Source organism: Salvelinus alpinus, chromosome 8, assembly GCF_045679555.1.
Source record: "Salvelinus alpinus chromosome 8, SLU_Salpinus.1, whole genome shotgun sequence".
In the NCBI taxonomy this organism is placed as follows: Eukaryota; Metazoa; Chordata; class Actinopteri; order Salmoniformes; family Salmonidae; genus Salvelinus; species Salvelinus alpinus.
In genome coordinates, this window is record NC_092093.1 from 23,271,746 (window position 1) to 23,293,274 (window position 21,529).

At 41.6% G+C, this 21,529-nt stretch overlaps 1 protein-coding gene and 1 long non-coding RNA gene across 2 annotated transcripts in view; both read left to right on the forward strand.

Annotated features, from left to right (window-relative positions):
• Positions 1–4,217: 4,217 nt before the first annotated feature.
• On the forward strand, positions 4,218–7,061 carry LOC139582747 (uncharacterized). Its single transcript, XR_011676416.1, has 3 exons — positions 4,218–4,330; positions 4,429–5,375; positions 5,470–7,061. It is a non-coding gene; the product is annotated as an uncharacterized lncRNA (long non-coding RNA).
• Positions 7,062–8,481: 1,420 nt separating this feature from the next.
• Positions 8,482–21,529, forward strand: part of LOC139582748 (pre-mRNA-processing factor 17-like) — a 50,006-nt gene continuing 36,958 nt past the window's right edge. The window contains exon 1 of the mRNA XM_071413040.1: positions 8,482–8,688. Within this exon, the coding sequence (XP_071269141.1) occupies positions 8,506–8,688 (183 nt within the window). The 5' untranslated portion in view covers positions 8,482–8,505. The remainder of the gene's footprint in view (positions 8,689–21,529) is intronic.

Below are 21,529 nucleotides of genomic sequence, written 5' to 3' on the forward strand. Positions count from 1 at the left end.
CCATTATAAACCAGACCTGTCATAAAACTATGCACGCGCTAGCCCAAGCTTTAAAACTGCATGGAAAACTCCTCCATTCACCTTTTATGGTGAAAATAACACCATTTTATTGCCGCATAAATTGGAACTATTGGCATTATTAGGCCATGGCATGCAAAAGACGAATTGTTCAATATTTAGTTTATCAATAGATTATTGGATTTATATGTCTTGCCTTGGTATTAGCTCTGAGATCAAATAGGCAATGATGTTGTGCTCCTATCGCACGCACAGCAATACAGTAGCTTACCCATACTGTCAAATATTTTACATAAACTACCGGTCTTTTTACTGTGTTGGCAGAACGTTTTAATCGTTAGCAGTAATTTATGCTCTATCTGGGGATTGACTGTGTCAGTTTCTGAACGAAAAAACTATGGAAAGTAGTTGTGGACCTGTCAGCAGAACGTTTGAATTCAACAATGTTTATGTAGACTTTTCCCCCAACCTAAATATGGACTGCCTGCTGAAACATTGTAGGGCAGGCTACTCAAAAAAATGCAATGATAGTACTTACGGTAGTTACAGTTCTATTTCTCTGGTGTTTTTGTTCTACTTGGCTTTTTGTTTAGTAGGCCTACTACTACTTTTCATTACTGAGTTGGGATAGAGCAAGCAAGAAAGGCATTTCACTGTACTTGTGCACGTGACAATAAAAACTTGAAACTTGATACATAGACCTACTTCAATGTAAAATATCAGTTGTTAAATTCGACTGTATGATATTGCAAAACTTGAAATACATATAACCTGTCTATTTACCAGGCTACTCAGTCCAATTAAATGAGGTATGCACATGGTCATTTGTTATATTGCTCCTTCGAGAATATGAACCCATCAAGGCTAGAAAAGGTGAGGAATATATTCTGCAATGGTTATGAAAATAAATTAAATATGAAAAAGATTCCTATGTCTAATTATATGATTCCTATGTCTAATTATGATTCATATGTCTAATTATATGATTCCTATGTCTAATTATGATTCATATGTCTAATTATATGATTCCTATGTCTAATTATGATTCCTATGTCTAATTATGATTCATATGTCTAATTATATGATTCCTATGTCTAATTATGATTCCTATGTCTAATTATATGATTCCTATGTCTAATTATGATTCCTATGTCTAATTATGATTCATATGTCTAATTATATGATTCCTATGTCTAATTATGATTCCTATGTCTAATTATGATTCATATGTCTAATTATATGATTCCTATGTCTAATTATGATTCCTATGTCTAATTATGATTCCTATGTCTAATTATGATTCCTATGTCTAATTATGATTCCTATGTCTAATTATTTTAGATTGAAAAAATAAAACACAGACTTTCACTCTTCTCACTATTGGCAAATGGTTGCATTCTTGTTAATATGTTTTCCTGATTTTAGTTTTGTATTTATAAGCTTTTCATGATATCCCTAAACAAACTAATTACTTGCCAGCTGGCAATTATTTCAACCACTAGCAGATGTGCATAAGCATGGTCTAAAGTTTGCAGGGAGGTGAGAATATTCTCACGTCAAGTTAAACGTTTATAAATCTGTCTCGGGTACATTTTGGGGTATACTTTGTATGCACGGTTTATAAATGAAGACCCTGACCCCTGTCGGATGTCCAGATAATTTTCTGATATGTCAGACATTTTGGTAATGCATCTTGTAGTATGATTGTAGCGATTGCGCCATTAGCCAATAGCCAATGAGCATTCAGCGTGTGAGACCAAAACAATGATGACGAAGAGGAAAGCAACAACAACACGCGACGTGTGTACGGGGTGATGGAAGACAGATTGGTGGAGTTTTGGAGAAAAGAAGCGGCCTTTTCAATGGATTTGTTCGTTTTACATGGCCGGGTGCCCCGGTTGGACGGAGTTTGATTATTTTATACAATTCCATTGGTCTTTAAATGAAATCTACACCCACCAGGGGCACCTTGGCATACAAAACGAACTCCACCAATATTACACGACAGAAACCAAATGTATAATTTAATATTAAGTCTATATTCTGCGCCCTTTTTTTTAATGTTTCTGCACATAATAATGACATTTTCCCTATAACAACCAAGAAACGCAGGGCAGTATCAACTAGGGAATCATCGTGTAATATGAGCACCCACGTCCTGGGGTTGAGGATGGACGGAATTAAAGATTTTGGGACAAGGAAATCTCGAAATGTGAGCACATCCAATTTTTAGAAGTCATGTATGCCCAGTGAGAATTATATCCTTAAAGGTGTAATAACAGTGACTTACATTATGTTATTCCAAAATGTATCATTGTAAAATTCAACTAAACGATTTATCTCTCTCAATTTTGATGTTTTGTTATAATTATTTTCACTTTAATGTCAAGACTATATTGTAATGAAACAGGCAGGGAGCAGGGGCCTGTTGCACAAAAGTAGAATTAAGACATCCGGGATAAATGACTCAGCTGAGCTCAATGAAGCCAAAACATGTGCGTCCAGGCTTAATTGGTTGCACAAAGACCAAGCCAGGATGAGCAGACACGGATTCATTAAGCCAGGTGAAACCAATCCTGGATAGGTGCGCGCTCACGGCTCACTCAAATAGACCCCGCCACAGATCACAGATTAACTGATTTACCATGGCAACTAGAGCCGCGTACTTTTCCCCGTCGGAAGCACAAATCCTCATGGAGGCATACGAGGAGGTAAAAGATATAATTAAGAAGAAAGGCAACACCGCCACAGTGATAAAGCAAAGAGAAAAAGCGTGGCAAAGTATTGCAGACCGCCTGAATGCGTAAGTAGTGCACAATTACACACTCACCGCTCCGCTGAAACATCACAATTACAATTCAAATATTTAATTCACATCTCCAAAAATGCAGTTGTACTGTAATTATGAAACGGTTAAATTTTTAATTGAAATGCAATGCAGATATGAGTGAAATTGTGTAAAGTAACTCCATCACACTGTATAAAGCTATGATAAATTTTTTGATATTTTTACTGAAAACAAGACAAAAATACCAAGTAATTTTTTGCAGTGTGACTCCATTAAATGTGTGTGTGTGTGTGTGTGTGTGTGTGTAGATTAAACATGAACGGGCCAAAACGGACATGGCAGCAGGTCAAAATCAAATACAAGAACATTCTGCAGAATGGTATGGTCCCTGACTAATATTTAACAAAGCACAAGCATATATTGTACCCAGAAGGTGCCTGCTCACACATTGTCTGTACTGTTTTAGCAGTGAAAAAGAATACCCACAGACAAGGCACGGGTGGTGGGTCACCAAAGGCTGACCTTACCCCAGCAGAGGACATGGCCTTGGAGCTAAATAAAGGCAGGCCCGTCTTAGAGGGGATCCCTGGGGGGAAAGAGACGAGCATAGGTTCCTCCCAAGATGCCACCCGCTTCATTCAAGGTATGTCCTTCCATCTCTACATGGGATACAACCACATTCATATTGAATCAATTTGGACTGTCTGACTTTGGTTTACCTATTGCCTTGCAGTGTCTGGCAGCACTGTGTTCCTGTTAGAGCCACCAGCACAAGCACCAGACGATGCTGATCCAGTGAGTACTCCATCAAAGGCATACTGTAGGCCTGGCATGTCTTGTCTACTAGCTTCAATATGAATCCGATTAAATGTGATAGGGTGAAGGCCCCAGTGCAGCAGCAACAGCACATGATGGAGACGATGATGAGGAGGAGACCATCTCTCTGGATTCCAGAAGGCATGAGGTATCATGTTAAGACTGTGAAAGTACTATTTACTCTACAATGGTGAGGAGTCCTCATCAAAATCAAAAAATCTAATTTATTTTACAGGACCCAGATGCTATACAGTGGGAAAACCAGCCTGGCAACATAGTGCGTATTAATAAAAGGACACCACATCCTGCCAAATTCCAGCTGCGCTAATTGTATTGTGTTCACAGAGCTCACAAGCTATCAGAAAGTTGTATGGCAACCACCTCCGGCGCCAAATAGAACTGGCAGACATAGACATTCAGTACAAGAAGAAAAAGATGGAAAATCTTGCACTGGAGTCCGAAATAAAAAAGAGGACAATTAGGAAACTGGATATCATAAGGTGAATGCACCAATTTGTAAGTCGCTCTGGATAAGAGCGTCTGCTAAATGACTTAAATGTAATGTAAATGAAATAAAAAAACTTGAGAGGGGGGTGAGATATGCCTTCAATGTACACTGTATGCTAACTGTAACACAAATGTATTAATCATTATTTTTCTTTCCTCCCCCAGCTCCAAGAAGATGACACAGCTCAAAATAAAAATTAGGTATATTCTCGTAAAGTCAAGTGAGCCATGACATATGAGCTCTTATTGTGAGCACACAGGACGGTGGCATCTTTCGAAGTTTTTTTTTATTTTCCCAGCAATCAGTACAACCAAGTCATCGTTATAAGGCATCGCCCTCTTTTGCCCACCCCCCCAGCACCAGGTGTGGCCACTAGCCTATATGAAGGGCCAAAATTGTGTGTTCCTTTCTGCTCTGACAATGGCATGCCCATTCGTGCGAGATGTGGTGGATGAAGAAGCACTTGTGCTGAGGAGAGCCTTCAGGCGAGAAAGGGTCTTCAGGGACCGGTTGGACCCACTGGCCTTCCCTGATGACCATCTATATGAAAGATACAGGTTTTCTGCAGATGGCATCAGGTATCTATGCAGACTACTGGGTCCCAGGATTAAGCACCGCACTGCACGGAGCCATGCACTGAGTGTGGAGCAAATGGTTTGTGTGGCCTTGCGCTTTTTTGCTAGTGGAGCCTTCCTGTACTCAGTGGGGGATGCAGAACAGCTGAACAAGGCCACAATTTGCCGCACAATAAGGAGTGTGTGTCTGGCTATCAAAGCATTAGCAGATGTCTTCATCTCCTTCCCTGGCCACAGAAGACTCTGTGACATCAAAGAGGAGTTCTATAGGATGCAGGTAAGAGGATCTACAAATTACAGGACAACTGTTAACACATAGTAGGATACTCATTACTTTGTGTGACAGGTTTCCCCAATGTCATTGGTGCAGTGGACTGCACACACATAAGGATAAAAGCCCCCTCAGGTGCCCATGAGGCCGATTTTGTGAATAGGAAATCCTTTCACAGCATTAATGTTCAGGTGAACATAACTTTTTGATATTGTCCATTGACGAACACTCTGCATTGCCAGTGATGTGCATTGATTGGTGTAATATTCCTCATCTTATGATTTCAGATGGTCTGCAATGCTGACTGTGTGATCAGCAATGTTGTGGCAAAATGGCCTGGCTCAGTCCATGACTCCAGAATCTTTCGGGCCTCTGAAATCTATCAGTGCCTATCACAAGGTAAGCCACACAACCCCTATTTATAACCATCATGGCTGTGTCAAGAATATCACTGTGTTTATGAGGTAGTAATGATGAGATTTTGTGTTGACAGGTGAATTCTCTGGTGTGTTGCTGGGAGACAGGGGGTATGGCTGCCAGCCTTTTCTCCTGACACCTTTCACAGACCCCCAGGAAGCACAACAGGCCTACAACCATGCCCATGCCAGGACCAGGGCCAGAGTTGAAATGACCTTTGGCCTCCTGAAGGCACGCTTTCACTGCCTTCACAAATGAAGGGTCAGCCCTGTTAGGGCATGTGATATTACTGTGGCTTGTGCTGTCCTCCACAATGTGGCCTGCCTGAGGAAGGAGAGGGCCCCCAGAGTGCCACCAGCCATGGACTGGGACAATCCGGCAATCTTCCCTGATGACGACAGTGGTCGGCTGCTGAGGGACCAATATGTGTTGAATTATTTTAGTTAGTATGTGTGTGTAACGGATGTGAAATGGCTAGCTAGTTAGCGGGTACGCGCTAATAGCATTTCAATCGGTTACGTCACTTGCTCTGAGACCTGAAGTAGGGTTTCCCCTTGCTCTGCAAGGGCCGTGGCCTTTGTGGAGCGATGGGTAACGATGCTTCGTGGGCGACCGTTGTTGATGTGTGCAGAGGGTCCCTGGTTCGCGCCCGAGGTCGGGGCGAGGGGACGTACTAAAGTTATACTGTTACATTGATGCTGTTGACCCGGATCACTGGTTGCTGCGGAAAAGGAGGAGGTTGAAAGGGGGGTGAGTGTAACGGATGTGAAATGGCTAGCTAGTTAGCGGGTACGCGCTAATAGCATTTCAATCGGTTACGTCACTTGCTCTGAGACCTGAAGTAGGGTTTCCCCTTGCTCTGCAAGGGCCGTGGCCTTTGTGGAGCGATGGGTAACGATGCTTCGTGGGCGACCGTTGTTGATGTGTGCAGAGGGTCCCTGGTTCGCGCCCGAGGTCGGGGCGAGGGGACGTACTAAAGTTATACTGTTACATTGATGCTGTTGACCCGGATCACTGGTTGCTGCGGAAAAGGAGGAGGTTGAAAGGGGGGTGAGTGTAACGGATGTGAAATGGCTAGCTAGTTAGCGGGTACGCGCTAATAGCATTTCAATCGGTTACGTCACTTGCTCTGAGACCTGAAGTAGGGTTTCCCCTTGCTCTGCAAGGGCCGTGGCTTTTGTGGAGCGATGGGTAACGACGCTTCGTGGGTGTCAGTTGTTGATGTGTGCAGAGGGTCCCTGGTTCGCGCCCGTGTCGGGGCGAGGGGACGGTCTAAAGTTATACTGTTACATGTGCTTTCAATTTTGGTTAAATATGTCCTGCGGTGGCAGAGGAATTTGGTTTTTTTTGGGTTCGTTTTTTGACGAATTTGGCCTCTTATGATGTTTGTGCGGTATACTGTGTGTAATACAAGGCTGCAGGGAGGCTACTGCATCCATTCATTTGTCTGTTCAGTTGATGTGTATGGATTTGTCCTGCATTTATTTTAGTGTGCAGACATGCAGGGTGTGTTATACACATTCAAAGGTCTGTATATGTATCATTTTGTATAATATGCTTGGATTCTGTGCTTTCCATCTTGTAGAGTCACTGTGACTTCAGTTTCGAAAGGAGCTGATGGTTTACCTGCTTTGTTTTGTCCTTATTCAATAAAGGAACATAATGTTACACATTGTGTTTTTATATTCATATGGAATGTGTATTTGTTTATATGACAGAGTACTAGGGCCACACTGAAGAAAAAGGATAAAGTCATAAATTTATGAGGCTGGTTCTTTCTGCAGAAAAGCTACATATTGTTTTTACAGTTTTGATACTTATGACAATGTGATACTTAATATTCTGGCACATCAGCATGTCTTTGTTTATGAAACCATACTGAAGTACAATTTCACGAAATGCCCCACATCTGTCATTTTAACAACTGTCCTCCTTTAAAACAACTGGTTACAATATTATGACTTGTGTTTTTTTCCCCTCTGTGGCCCTAATATTCTATCATTTTATATATAGCCTTATAGTCTATGGGAAACTGTAAATTATCTAATGATAGCAACATCATCTAAAAATCATTTTTTATCCAAAATCATTGAAATTAATGATCACAAACGTTTAAATAATAACAGTGGGTCTAGTTATATGTGATAACAATGTATAGTGAGCAGTGAAATAACTATTGGTTTCCATTTGTGGTGACTGCTGACTGACATTAGGGATGAGATTAAATAGATCCTGGAATTTAGCCTGGTCTGGAGCAGGCTAGCTCCACAGAATAAATCTCCATGGTAATTTATACCATAACATATCCTCCTGCCCCCTATCCATCTTTAGTGCAACCGGATTACGGATCAATTGAGCCAGGATCACCAAGATATCCTGGCTTAATCCCTTATCCTAGTTTTGTGCAACAGGCCCCAGGTCTCGAACCCTCGACCTTCTAGCCCGAAGTCCGGCGCGCTATCGACTGTGCCGTAAAAGCATGCTCGTGCGGCAGAGTCGATTTCCGCGCTTATAAACCCAGGGTCGTTACACTACTCCCTCCTTTCAAAGAGCGCGTCCTCGCGCTAGCTTGCGACTCTACGTCTTACAGGAACGCGCTCACCGGCCAAGCACACGCACTGTCGTGGATGCGAGGTCCGATCACTTCTGACACCAGTGTAATGAAACAGCAGGGAGCAGGTCTCGAACCCTCGACCTCCTAGCCCGAGGTCCGGCGCGCTATCGACTGTGCCGTAAAAGCATGCTCGTGCGGCAGAGTCGATTTCCGCGCTTATAAACCCAGGGTCGTTACAATATATACACAAAATACAAACTCACACACCACACAAAACCCACACACATTTACATAGGCCAACACTACACACACAAACAAACAAACCGACACAACACAACACACACACTGCTACTTTGGTCTTTATTTTACTGTTATTATTACATATCCTGATGCCTAGACATTTTACCCTGCTTTCATGTACCCTGCACATTGATCTGGTACTGTAAAGTATACATACACCCATTGTATTCGGCGCATGTTACAAATAAAATGTGATTTGATTTTAAAGTAAATACCTACTTTTAGGACATTTCCGGTTGGGCATTCACAACATCCAAGATGGCTGCCACCGTGGAGTCCCTCGTTTCGTACGGGACCGATTCAGATTCAGATAATGAGACAAAATCTAATGCTAGTCCCGAAAAAGTTGACCCTGATGCCCTAGCACACCTCCAACCGTTGAAATCTGGGCAAACAATGTCTTTAGCTCTCCTTAATTCAGCTCCTGAGGTCGCCGTAAAGGTAAGCGAGCTAGCGAGGCGGATTAGCTGGTTGCTAATTAAGCTAGATATTGTAGCTAGCTAATGTACGCTAGATAGCTAGCTAACTAGCTAGGGATATACGCAACACTAGCTAGCTACTAGTGCTATCCAGCCAGAGTCGGCTTGTCACCTAGAAAGCAACTTTGGAATGTAATCGCTAACTTTACTTATCTAGTTACACTAACGTTAGGTGGATAGTGAAAGCACATATATAACCATTACAGATCCTATTAAATTCCTAATTATATGGAGAGAACAATGAGTTACATTACTTTCACCAAATATTTGTATAACTAAGTAGCTAAAACAGGAAGTTTCAATAGAAATGTGATGTTCTTGCTTAGTAGGTTGAAAGTATTCATCATTTCAGTGGAAGAAGTTTACATAATGAGAAGTTAAGACTATCTTTGAGAACTTCCATTAAGACCAATGAAAAATATATATTTGGTGACCATTGAAACCAATGTTCCAATGTTGATTAATGCAACTTTAAATGTAAACATTTAAAAAGTATAGTCTAACAGTGCAGAAAATGCTGCATTGAAGTAACTGTGTGTTTGGATGTTTACCGTAAAAAGATTAGTGACGAGTTTAACCGTCCTAGAACACACTTGCCTTATTATCACACCTGGCTTCACCATAACTACACACGCAGGCTTGACGACTCGTCCATAAACGGAGTTAACAGTACAGCTCACACCATAGAAAATTATGTAGCTGGATGTCATTGGGTTCCAATTTGCTTCTGCTAAACATTGGCGCGCAGCACTAAAAACATGTCCAAAGACCATTTTACTAATTTGATGTCATCTCACAGTGCGCGTCTACTCCGACCAACAGAAACTTTGCACCAATATATAGCGGAACAGTAAATTGGAGTATTCGGAGCACTTGTCAAGGGGAGTGGGTAAATTAGCCATTCCACGTTCAATAATAAAATAAAAAAAATAGAAAATAGACACTTATTTGATCATAAGAGGTACACCATTGTTTGGATATAATACTCATACCACCAGTAGTCTACATATCCTTAAGAAATATGTGGCAGTAGGCCTAGTGTATTCTCACCGTACTAAATTGTGTAAACATGCAAGATATTCTCTAAAACATCGAATGACCATTGTTGCATACATCGTTCGCCTCCGCTCTGTGCCAATTACTAATGAAATCCAGCAACCATACACGTCTTTGCAAGGGTATACGATTAAATAGGAGAATATCTTAAACATTGTAGGCTATACTGTAGATTACCCTAAAAACTAGTGGCACCTCGTCTTACGGATGGTCAAATCATTGGATTTCATTGCTTTAACTCAATGTTGTCAGGTTACGATATATTTTATTCAGTCGGGCCATTTTTACAATGGCACTGTCACAAAGTGGGAAAGTGGTATTGAACAACGCTCCAAAGATGTAATTCTAAGAATAGCCTACAGAAAGTGTTTCCTAAGCCCAGTATCAGACATTTCTCCCACTGTCCCGTTCATCCTGTCTAGACTGTCACATTGGATCATTGGAATGTGCACATCGCTGTCTTGACAGGTTCAAACAACCATGTTTGTTTGTCCATTACACAATGATCCTGCAATGTATTTTTATAGGGTGTCCATCCAGGCACAGGCTCATAGTGAGAACTTATGTTATAAAATAAATACGACCCTTCAATTTCTTAGTTGCTCAGTACATTATTATTATTATATATATATATTTTTAACAAATCATCAACATTAAGCCAATTTCCAAAATCGGATTTTGTAACGCAATACATCCTACAACAAAGCACCGCGCACTGTTGGCAGCGGTGCCGCTTCCTCACATGAACTTTTATGTTGCAGTCGTCCACTTAAAAAAATAAAAAAATGCGGGCCACAATAGTACAATTAGGATAACATGAGCCTATGTTTAAGCTCTGTTGAGGTTAGCGTTGCACATTTTGGGGAATATTCAGAGGTGGAAACTTTCCGTGGGAATTAACGGGACTATATGAGAATTAACAGGAATATATTGGAATTAACGGAAAAATACGCAAATTAATATTAATACCATTTAAATCTGATGTTTTTTGCATTGGATGTATTTACCATATCATATGGAGACAGAAACATAAACCTTTTACTTCATCATGAGTAGACATTATTGCAAATTATTAAATCCTTCCAATAGAAATAAAAAAAACAATTTATTTACGAATTTAATTAATGAATTGAATTAAATGAGCTGACTCTTCACATGGGATAATTTCACTGAACAACAAAAGAAAGGGAATATTGAATGATCCCCAATGATCCATCGCATCTCCCAAAAACGTTTTCAACATACATCTGTAAAATGATAGTCTAGAATCTAAAGCTTTGGTTGTCTTCCTCTCATGCTTCCATGTCTTCTCCCTGACCTCCTCAATGTCCACCTCTTGAACATCAGACTCTGAGGCCTCATCTTCGCGGTCACTTTCCAACCTTGTTGAGGATGGCTCGTTGTCAGGCTCAAAAAGTCTCAAATTTACCCGGATGACCACCAATATTTCAACCCTTGTATTGGTCATCCTGTTGTGTGCTTTGGTGTGTGTGTTCCCAAACAAGGACCAGTTGCGCTCTGAGGCGGCTGATGTTGGTGAGATTTGAAGGATGATGGAGGAAACAGGAGAAAGAGCCTCAGATCCAAAAGTCCCCTTCCTGATGAGATATGTTGGCATGACTGTCATATTGCATCTCCATCCCAAAGCCCTTGCTTGGAAGCGTACCTCACCAGACTGCCAAGAACCTTGCCCTCATCCAGGCCAAGGTGGCGAGACACAGTAGTGATGACACCATAGGCCTTGTTGATCTCTGCACCAGACAGGATGCTCTTGCCAGCATACTTGGGGTCCAACATGTACAATGTGGTGTGTATGGGCTTCAGGCAGAAGTCTCCCTGCTTTTTGATGTATTTCAGAACTGCAGTTTCCTCTGCTTGGAGCAACAGTGAAGTGGTCAGGGCAGTACGTATTTCTTCTCTTACATCTGCAAGCAGAGTCTGAACATCAGACAGGTTGGCATTGTCTCCCTCAATCTGTGCAATGGCTACTGCTATTGGTTTCAGGCTGCTTACCACTCTCCCAAAATACATCATCCAGGAGGATCCTCTTGATGGGGCTGTCCATATCGGCAGACTGATATGGCCATTTATTGGAGAGACTCCTTCCCCTCCAGGAGACTGTCAAACATGATGACAACACCACACCAACGGGTGTTGCTGGGCAGCTTCAATGTGGTGCTCTTATTCTCACTTTGCTTGGTGAGGTAGATTGCTGCTATAACTAATGACCCTTCACATAACTAACCATTTCCTTGGCTCTCTTGTGGGTGTGATGTGAGGGTAGGACTCCTCCACTTTAGACCAAGCAGCCTTCATGTTCGCAGCATTGTCTGTCACCAGTGCGAATACCTTCTGTGGTCCAAGGTCATTGACTGCCTTCAGCTCATCTGCAATGTAGAGAGCAGTGTGTCTGTTGTCCCTTGTGTCTGTGCTCTTGTAGAATACTGGTTGAGGGGTGGAGATGATTTTGTTAATTATTCCTTGCCAACGAACATTCGACTACCCATCAGAGATGATTGCAATACAGTCTGCCTTCTCTATGATTTGCTTGACCTTCACTTGAACTCTGAACTCTGCATCCAGCAAATGAGTAGCTAAAGCATGTCTGGTTGGAGGGGTGTATGCTGGGCGAAGAACATTCAGAAATCTCTTCCAATACTCATTGCCTGTGAGCATCAGGGTTGAACCAGTTGCATACACAGCTCTAGCAAGTCATTCTTCAGCATTTCTCTGACTATGTTCCTCCATTGAGTCAAAAACACTTCTGATTACAGGAGGACCATGAGCTGTTTCTATCGATAAGGTGTCTGATTCATCATTTTCACCTCAAATAGAAGTAGAGGGACTTTTGTCAGAGGTTGCTTGTTGTGAGCACAGAGGGAACTATGTGCACTTGGCCAGATGATTACGCATCTTTGTTGCATTCTTCACATATGATTTGGCACAGTATTTGCAAATGTACACAGCTTTTCCTTCTACATTAGCTGCAGTGAAATGTCTCCACCCATCAGATTGTGCCTGTGGCATTTTCCTGTAACGATTAGGAAAAAATTAGTTAAAAAAACCCAAATACAATTCCATGTACAGATAAATAGTTAAGCAGTTAGATTAAACAACTCCTTTGTAAGATAAATGTTTTAAAATGAAACATGTATGGAAACAGGTGAATTAACACTCCTCAGTTAGCAGGCTCAAGCAAGCTAAAACCCACATGGTAGCAAAAGCTAACTAGCAGAAATTGTTAACAAGTTAGAAATGATTCAGACACACTTTGCTGTAAGCTGCTATTTACTAGTTAACAAATATATTCACCCCACCCAGTATTGTAATCAAAACTTACCAGAAAGCATGTAGTCCTTGGCTCAGACAGTGTCGTAATGTGGGCTCAATAGCATCTCATTAGTGTGCAAGATCTTGAGAATCAGCTGCACATGTGATGGAAGAAATCCCTGTGCATGCAGAGGGTTGCATTTCCATTGAATTGGGGATTGTTAGGTTCTAGTTCACAGAGTAAAAACTCTACGGACACTATGAAAGCTTAACCAAGTTTAATTCTTCCCAGAGGATCAATACAGCTGCATTAGACAAACATTTTCACACAAGCACTGACATTTAACCATTCCTCCTAGGCTGAGTCTCCTCCTACACATCTGAACAGCCAATGCATTTATGTTGATAGACAGAACCTTGGTGATATCTGTTCTTCCTCACTTCATCTGACCTGACCTCTACCCCAAAGTGCTCACTCTTCCCCAACTCACGGCTGTCACGGTGCCTGGTACCAGACTGTGTCTCTTCTCCTCCCATAGGATCCCTGATGGCTAACAATAACATATCCTGACATAATGTAAACGTTATACATTACCCTCTCTCCCTCAGTGACATGAATAAGTGTATTTCATATTCTCAGAACCCAACAGTATAGTTGAACCAAAATATGCCACAAGACCTCGAATTGCCTTGTGTATCCCACAAAAAAAGGTTCAATGTTGGGCTTCCGGTGACGCAACTTAGGAAATGGCCACCTAGTTTTTCGTACTGCACATTGGTTGGGTATTTCCCCCCCAAATTCAAGTATTTACTCTGAGCATTATAATAACTTACAAAAAATGGAAAAGGGGAAAATAGGAAAAGGTCGCGGAGCTACAACAACAGCCCGTAACAAGACAGCAGAAGATATAATCGTCAATGAACCCGAAATGGCTAATGCTAGCGCAAATAAGATAGCAGCAGCAAAAGAACCCTCATTTCGTGAGGTGATGGAGGAATTGCGCGAGGCGCTCACAGGCTTACGAGAGGAACTTCGAGAAGATGTAAGAAAAAAACTAAATGAGTTCAAGAAGGACATTAACCAGAAACTGGAAGAAAACAAATTAGAACTTCACAGCATATCTACAAGAATGGGGGACGCAGAACAGCGCATTGGGGAAACGGACACATGGAACTTCGCAGTCAAGGAAATACTTGGAACAGTCACTGAAAAGCCAACACGCACTACAGGCAAAAGTGACAGAACTCGAAGGTTTCTCACGTCGAAACATTAGACTTTATAACGTAGTAGAGGGCGCAGAAAAAGACTCTGTGCCCAACTTGGTGGAGGGTCGATTCAAGGACATACTTGAAGACGACACGGATCTGGGAATGGAGAGAGCACACCGAGCTCTGGCCTCAAACCCCCCCAGCGGCGCCCCACCAAGATCCATAGTAGTACGGTTCCTAAAACTCTGTCAAAGAGAAAGTCTTACATGCTACCTGGAAAAAGCCTGTTAACTTCCAAGGCCAACGAGTGTTCTTTGATCATGACTACGCGGGAGAGATACTGAAAAGAAGGAAAGAATACACCCCCATTAAGAAAGCACTTAAAGAGAAGGGTATTCCTGAAAAATGGCCCGGTTACATACGAGCATGCAGACAAGGCGGCTGAGGACCTGAAGTCAAGGGCTTCCCAGTGGAGTATACCGCCAGGTGAAAGGCGACATCACCAGCGGAAAGACTCGAGCAGGCTCTCCCATGGATCGTTGTCGACAAGCAGGGTCATGGAGAAAGAGGGAAACCATCTCGGCGAGAGGACGTTCACATCCGAGAGAGACTCAGACATTTCCAACGGGAAGATGTAAGACACTGAATCGGATTTAACAGAATTTATAGTTACCGCAGTTATTAAGACTTTGGGTTGTTACGGTTGACATTGCAATAGATAAAATATCTCCCCTATTTTCCCCCAATGCTGAACAAGGGTGAGTAGCCAAAAAAAGCATGTGTTCTTTATGAACACATTAAGTAGCATATATATTAGCTAAGGATTAATGACACATTGACAACGGGGCGACAGAAGGGCATAACAAGGGGACTATTCATGATATGCACGCATGACCGATATAGTTTTAACTTGTAATTAACCGATGTGTATAAGTGACGAAATTGGCGCCCTTATTATTTTCGGTTCCACCAGGTCTTGTTTGTGACTACGTCACGATTTTTCATATCTGAGTGAGGGGCCCATCCTGCGGACAGGCTCATCCCCTCAAACCCCAGAGGCAAGAGACCGTCCTCTGACATGGGAGTCCAAATACCAAAGTATTTTCCCACTTTGGTTTACTTTATTATCGTTCTTGATTTTTCGTTCATTTTTAGGGTCATGATAAGCAGGCAGATATGGTGCACAGTTTTTTTTTTTTTTTATATCGATGCATCATCGGGAATTTAAGGTCATAAGTCTCAATGTAAACGGACTGGGGAGTGCCATCAAGAGAAGTAAGGTAATAGCAAAGATGAAACGGGAGAGAGGTGACATACTATTCTGGCAGGAAACTCACTTATCCACACCTGAACACGAGAAACTCAAGAAAATGGGATATAGGAACACTTTTTTTTATTTTTTACAAAATGGTTAGAAGGGGAGTTGCAATCTTGATCCCAAATTCAGTTAATTTTGACTTTATGTCAGAAATAAAAGACAAGGAGGGTAGATTTATACTTGTTAAATGTAAACTGGATAACAAGGAAGTTACATTATTTAATGTATACGCACCCCCAGGGAGTGACATGGTCTTCTATGGGAAGGTGTTTGATTTAATTGCCACAGAAACCACTGGCACTCTTATCTGTGGAGGGGATTTTAACACAATTCTAAACTCAAAATTGGACAGCACAAATCAAAATAGGAAAATGAGCCTAGTTGCCAAAAAGATCAATAGGATACTGCAGAATCTAGGACTGCTCGATGTATGGCGTGACACCCACAAGACCGATAAGGAATATACTTTTTACTCAGCCCGCCACACTGAATACTCCAGGTTAGACTACTTTTTTATGTACAGTGCAGATAGACACAGGCTTAAGGATTGTAGGATCGGGCAGAGCGACTTATCAGATCATAATGGAGTTTACCTCACTCTACACCTTGATAGCAAACCAAGAAATACTACATGGAGACTTAATACAAGCATGCTGAATGATCCAGCATTCAAGGAATCAATAAAGACAGAATTGAACATCTATCTGGAGAATAATGATAACGGGGAAGTATCTCCTGCTATATTGTGGGATGCAGCTAAGGCGGTTATTAGAGGAAAGATCATAGCCACATCATCTCTCAAGAAAAAGATTAAAGCACAGAAACTGCTGAAATTACAGGAAACCCTAAGAAACTTAGAACGATCTCATAGTCAATACAAAGACCCTCTTATATTACGAGAGATTCAAAAGGTAAAACAGGAAATTGACCAGATTTATAGAGAAGTAGAGAAAAAGCTTAGGTTCCTGAAACAACTATATTATGAAGCAGGCTCAAAGGCAACCAAATTACTAGCATGGAGACTCAGGAAACAACAAACACAGAATACAATTTTCAAAATAAAAGACCCCAAAACAAAAAGATCACATGCAAATTAGATGAAATACAGAATGCATTTGAATCATATTACACAAATCTGTACAAGCAACCAGAGAAGGCAGATGCACAGACAATAGAGCACTTTTTGAACTCACTTGATCTCCCCTCAATTGGGACAGAGAAAAATGATAGACTAACTTTAGAAATATCCACCGAAGAAATGAATAAAGCATTATCTCAACAAAAAGTCAACAAGTCTCCAGGGACTGATGGCTTCCCTTCAGAATGGTTCAAGACCTTCAGAGAACAATTAGCACCTCTACTTAAGGCCTGTTTTAACTGGACTCTGAGGGAGGGGGGGTCTCCCACCATCATGGAGAGAGGCCATCATATCTGTAATCCCAAAAGAGGGTAAAGATAGGTCTATATGAACTGCATTATTTCTTATCGCAATTCTTAACACAGATTATAAACTATATGCATCAATAATAGCCAAAAGAATGGAGAACATAATCCCAGAATTGATTGACGGAGATCAAACTGGTTTCATGCAAAATAGGCAGACACAGGACAATATAAGGAGAACACTACATGCCATGGACCACATTACTCAGAATAAGACAAGTGCAATATTAATCAGTCTAGATGCAGAAAAATCATTTGATTCAGTGGGATGGGATTACCTCTTCCAAGTTATGGAAAGATTTTGTTTCAACAAAGAAGTGATACAGTGCATCAAAACACTGTATTCATGTCCGACCGCTAGAATAAAGATAAATGGACATTTGACAAGAACGATAAAATTAGAGCGAGGGGCAAGACAAGGCTGTAATCTTTCACCCACGCTCTTCTCCTTGTACCTCGAACCATTAGCACAGGCAATAAGATAGGACCCAACTTTAGAGGGAATAACAATAAGAGACAGTGAACATAAGATATGCATGTATACTGATGACGTTCTGTTATTCCTTAAAGACCCAGGCTCAAGCGTACCTAGATTGATGGATGTTCTATTCAGGGTATGTGCTTAACGTACACAAGACCCAAGCCCTAGTATATAATTATACCCCACAGGAAGAGCTGAAGAGCAGGTATAACTTCACCTGGACCTCTTCATCCATTAAATATCTTGGAGTATACCTACCAAAAGATACACCCAAACTTTATTGCATGAATTACGATCATATCAACAAGAAATATATGATGACCTAGACAGGTGGAACTCACTTCCCTTAGATCTTAGTAGTAGAATTGAAACAATCAAAATTAACATCCTGCCGAGGTTACTGTATTTGTTCCAATCACTGCCCATAGAAATCCCACCTAAACAGTTTAGGGAATGGAATAAACGGATATCAAGGTTTATCTGGAACAGTAAGAGACCAAGAACTAGATATACAACATTACAATTACCAAAAAACTGTGGGGGTATGGCCTTACCAATCCTAAAAGATTATTATGTGTCAGCCCAATTGAGACCTCTGGTTTGTTGGTGCAATTCAGAATACGAATCCAAATGGCAAGACATCGAGACTACTTTGACAGAGATACCCATACAGTCAGTTTTGGGAAATAAGGACATGGTAAAAGAAATATACAATAGACAAAATCAGTGGATTAATTTCTCTCTGAAGACATGGTTTAGGGTAGTTAAGCAAAATAATTTAGACAGAGAGATCAAACTGCTGAGTTGGCCCGCATACGACCCCAGCTTCATCCCTGCAACTCAGGACAGCAGATTTAAACAATGGACGCAGAAAGGCATCACATCATTCAGTACAATTATAAGGAATGGGAACCTAGATAACTTCCAGGACCTAAGTAAAAAAACATGGCTTGGATAAACAAGATTTTTACAGATACCTACAAGTCCGACACTATTTCTTAAGGGAGATAAAAGTGACTGACCCTCGAGCACCTCCAAAATTAATCCAAGTATTCACTAACGCATACAACTTGGGGTAACAAAAAAACGATTTCAAATCTCTACTTGGGTATTCAATCCTCAAAGAAACATTCTACAAACTATATTAAAAAGAAATGGGAGGAGGAACTTAACATTGAAATAAGTGATGAAACATGGTTGAACATATTAGAGACTCAACAAAGCTCCACCAACTCAAGGTCATGGAGAGAATTCTGTTGGAAGAATGTTATACGTTTCTTCATAACACCCTTGTTGGAGAGAATGCGGTCTATTGAGGGCGGACCACTCTCATATCTTTTGGTCCTTTTATTTTTTATTTTTTTATTTTACCGTTATTTTACCAGGTAAGTTGACTGAGAACACGTTCTCATTTGCAGCAACGACCTGGGGAATAGTTACAGGGGAGAGGAGGGGGATGAATGAGCCAATTGTAAACTGGGGATTATTAGGTGACCGTGATGGTTGAGGGCCAGATTGGGAATTTGCCCCGCAATCGAAACTTACTGGGGAGAAATAAGATCTAACATTGGAAAAATAATTGGATTTGACATAGAACAAACATTCATTTCTTTGTACATGGGTGAAATACCTGATAACTTACACAATAGAGAAAAGTACCTCTTGAAGGTCCTACTGGCAGCCAGTAAAAAGGCTATCACTAGGAAATGGCTACAAAAAGAACCTCCCACAGTGACACAATGGATAGACATTGTAGAAGAAATATACCACATGGAGCATATGACCTTTTGCTTTAAGAACTCAACAGGAGAGAGGTCAGGAATACTGGGAAAAATGGGTTTTGTACTTGGAAAAGGTCTAATTCAAAGATGCCAATGTACGTAACTAATATGATGATGAAGGTATGAAGTGCACTGTAACTGCCAGATCTTTTTTGTTGTTCTTTTATTTTACTTTATTTGTACTTTATTTGTGCTCCTACAATAAGTATAAAAAATAAATAAATGTTCAATGTTATAAGCTAACTTAATTTATGAATTTAAGCAAAATTCCCGGGCTTAATTTCCCATGGAAAATTTTCAGCCCTTTGTAACACTAGTTGAGATGTCACAAAACTACACTTTTGGTGGGAAATCATCAAAAATTCTATTTAACATTGAATATGAAAGCATACATCAATCTGAAAATGCTACGTATCACGTATCATGCTATGTCACGTATCAAAATAGATAGCTGTCTTACCTCAATCTGCTATATGTCCTGCGGATTTTGTGTAGAGAGCTGAATAGTGGCCTTCAATGCGTTTATCAGCATTTCAGCTGGACAACAAATGAAATGAGACCGCGCGGCATATGAAGATGCTTGAGGTGAATTACAGCCGCTCATGTTATAGTTATAGGATAGCCTATACGGCCTAATCTATTATAAATATTGCTTTCCAATTAAATTTACACACAACAGCAAGATAGCCTACATGTACTGTATAGGCTAAAGTTTGACGACTAGGCGGCAGGTAGCCTAGCGGTTAAGAGCGTCGGGTCAGTAACCAAAAAGTTGCTGGTTCAAATCCCCGAGCCGACTAGGTGAAAAATTTGTCGGTGCCCTTCAGCAAGGCCCTGAACCCTAATTGCTGTGTCTGTCAGCGTAGTGTCCAGAGCATGGAGGCGCTACCAGGAGACAGGCCAGTACATCAGGAGACGTGGAGGAGGCCGTAGGAGGGCAACAACCCAGCAGCAGGACCGCTACCTCCGCCTTTGTGCAAGGAGGAGCACTGCCAGAGCCCTGCAAAATGACCTCCAGCAGGCCACAAATGTGCATGTGTCTGCTCAAACGGTCAGAAACAGACTCCATGAGGGTGGTATGAGGGCCCGATCTCCACAGGTGGGGGTTGTGCTTACAGCCCAACACCGTGCAGGACGTTTGGCATTTGCCAGAGAACACCAAGATTGGCAAATTCGCCACTGGCGCCCTGTGCTCTTCACAGATGAAATCAGGTTCACACTGAGCACATGTGACAGACGTGACAGAGTCTGGAGCCGCCGTGGAGAACGTTCTGCTGCCTGCAACATCCTCCAGCATGACCGGTTTGGCGGTGGGTCAGTCATGGTGTGGGGTGGCATTTCTTTGGGGGGCCGCACAGCCCTCCATGTGCTCGCCAGAGGTAGCCTGACTGCCATTATGTACCGAGATGAGATCCTCAGACCCCTTGTGAGATCATATGCTGGTGCGGTTGGCCCTGGGTTCCTCCTAATGCAAGACAATGCTAGACCTCATGTGGCTGGAGTGTGTCAGCAGTTCCTGCAAGAGGAAGGCATTGATGCTATGGACCGCCTGTTCCCCAGACCTGAATCCAATTGAGCACATATGGGACATCATGTCTCGCTCCATCCACCAACGCCACGTTGCACCACAGACTGTCCAGGAGTTGGAGGATGCTTTAGTCCAGGTCTGGGAGGAGATCCCTCAGGAGACCATCCGCCACCTCATCAGGAGCATGCCCAGGCGTTGTAGGGAGGTCATACAGGCACGTGGAGGCCACACACACTACTGAGCCTCATTTTGACTTGTTTTAAGGACATTACATCAAAGTTGGATCAGCCTGTAGTGTGGTTTTCCACTTTAATTTTGAGTGTGACTCCAAATCCAGACCTCCATGGGTTGATACATTTGATTTCCATTTAAGTTTTGTGTGATTTTGTTGTCAGTACATTCAACTATGTAAAGAAAAAGGTATTTAATAAGAATATTTCATTCATTCAGATCTAGGATGTGTTATTTTAGTGTTCCCTTTATTTTTTTGAGCAGTGTATATTGGATCAAGCTGGCTGATTTCTTAGCAAGGTAGGTAATGAGTTTATATTTAAAATCAACCTGGGCCGCCCTTAACAGAACACAATGGTATGTAAAGTTTGATTCATTGGAAACAGTACTGTTTTGAACGACAAGTTGAAGAACATTGTGACTATCGCGGCCCAGGGGGCAATTGTCTACGGTGGGCTGCATGAGATTTTGCCTTTTTTTAATTTG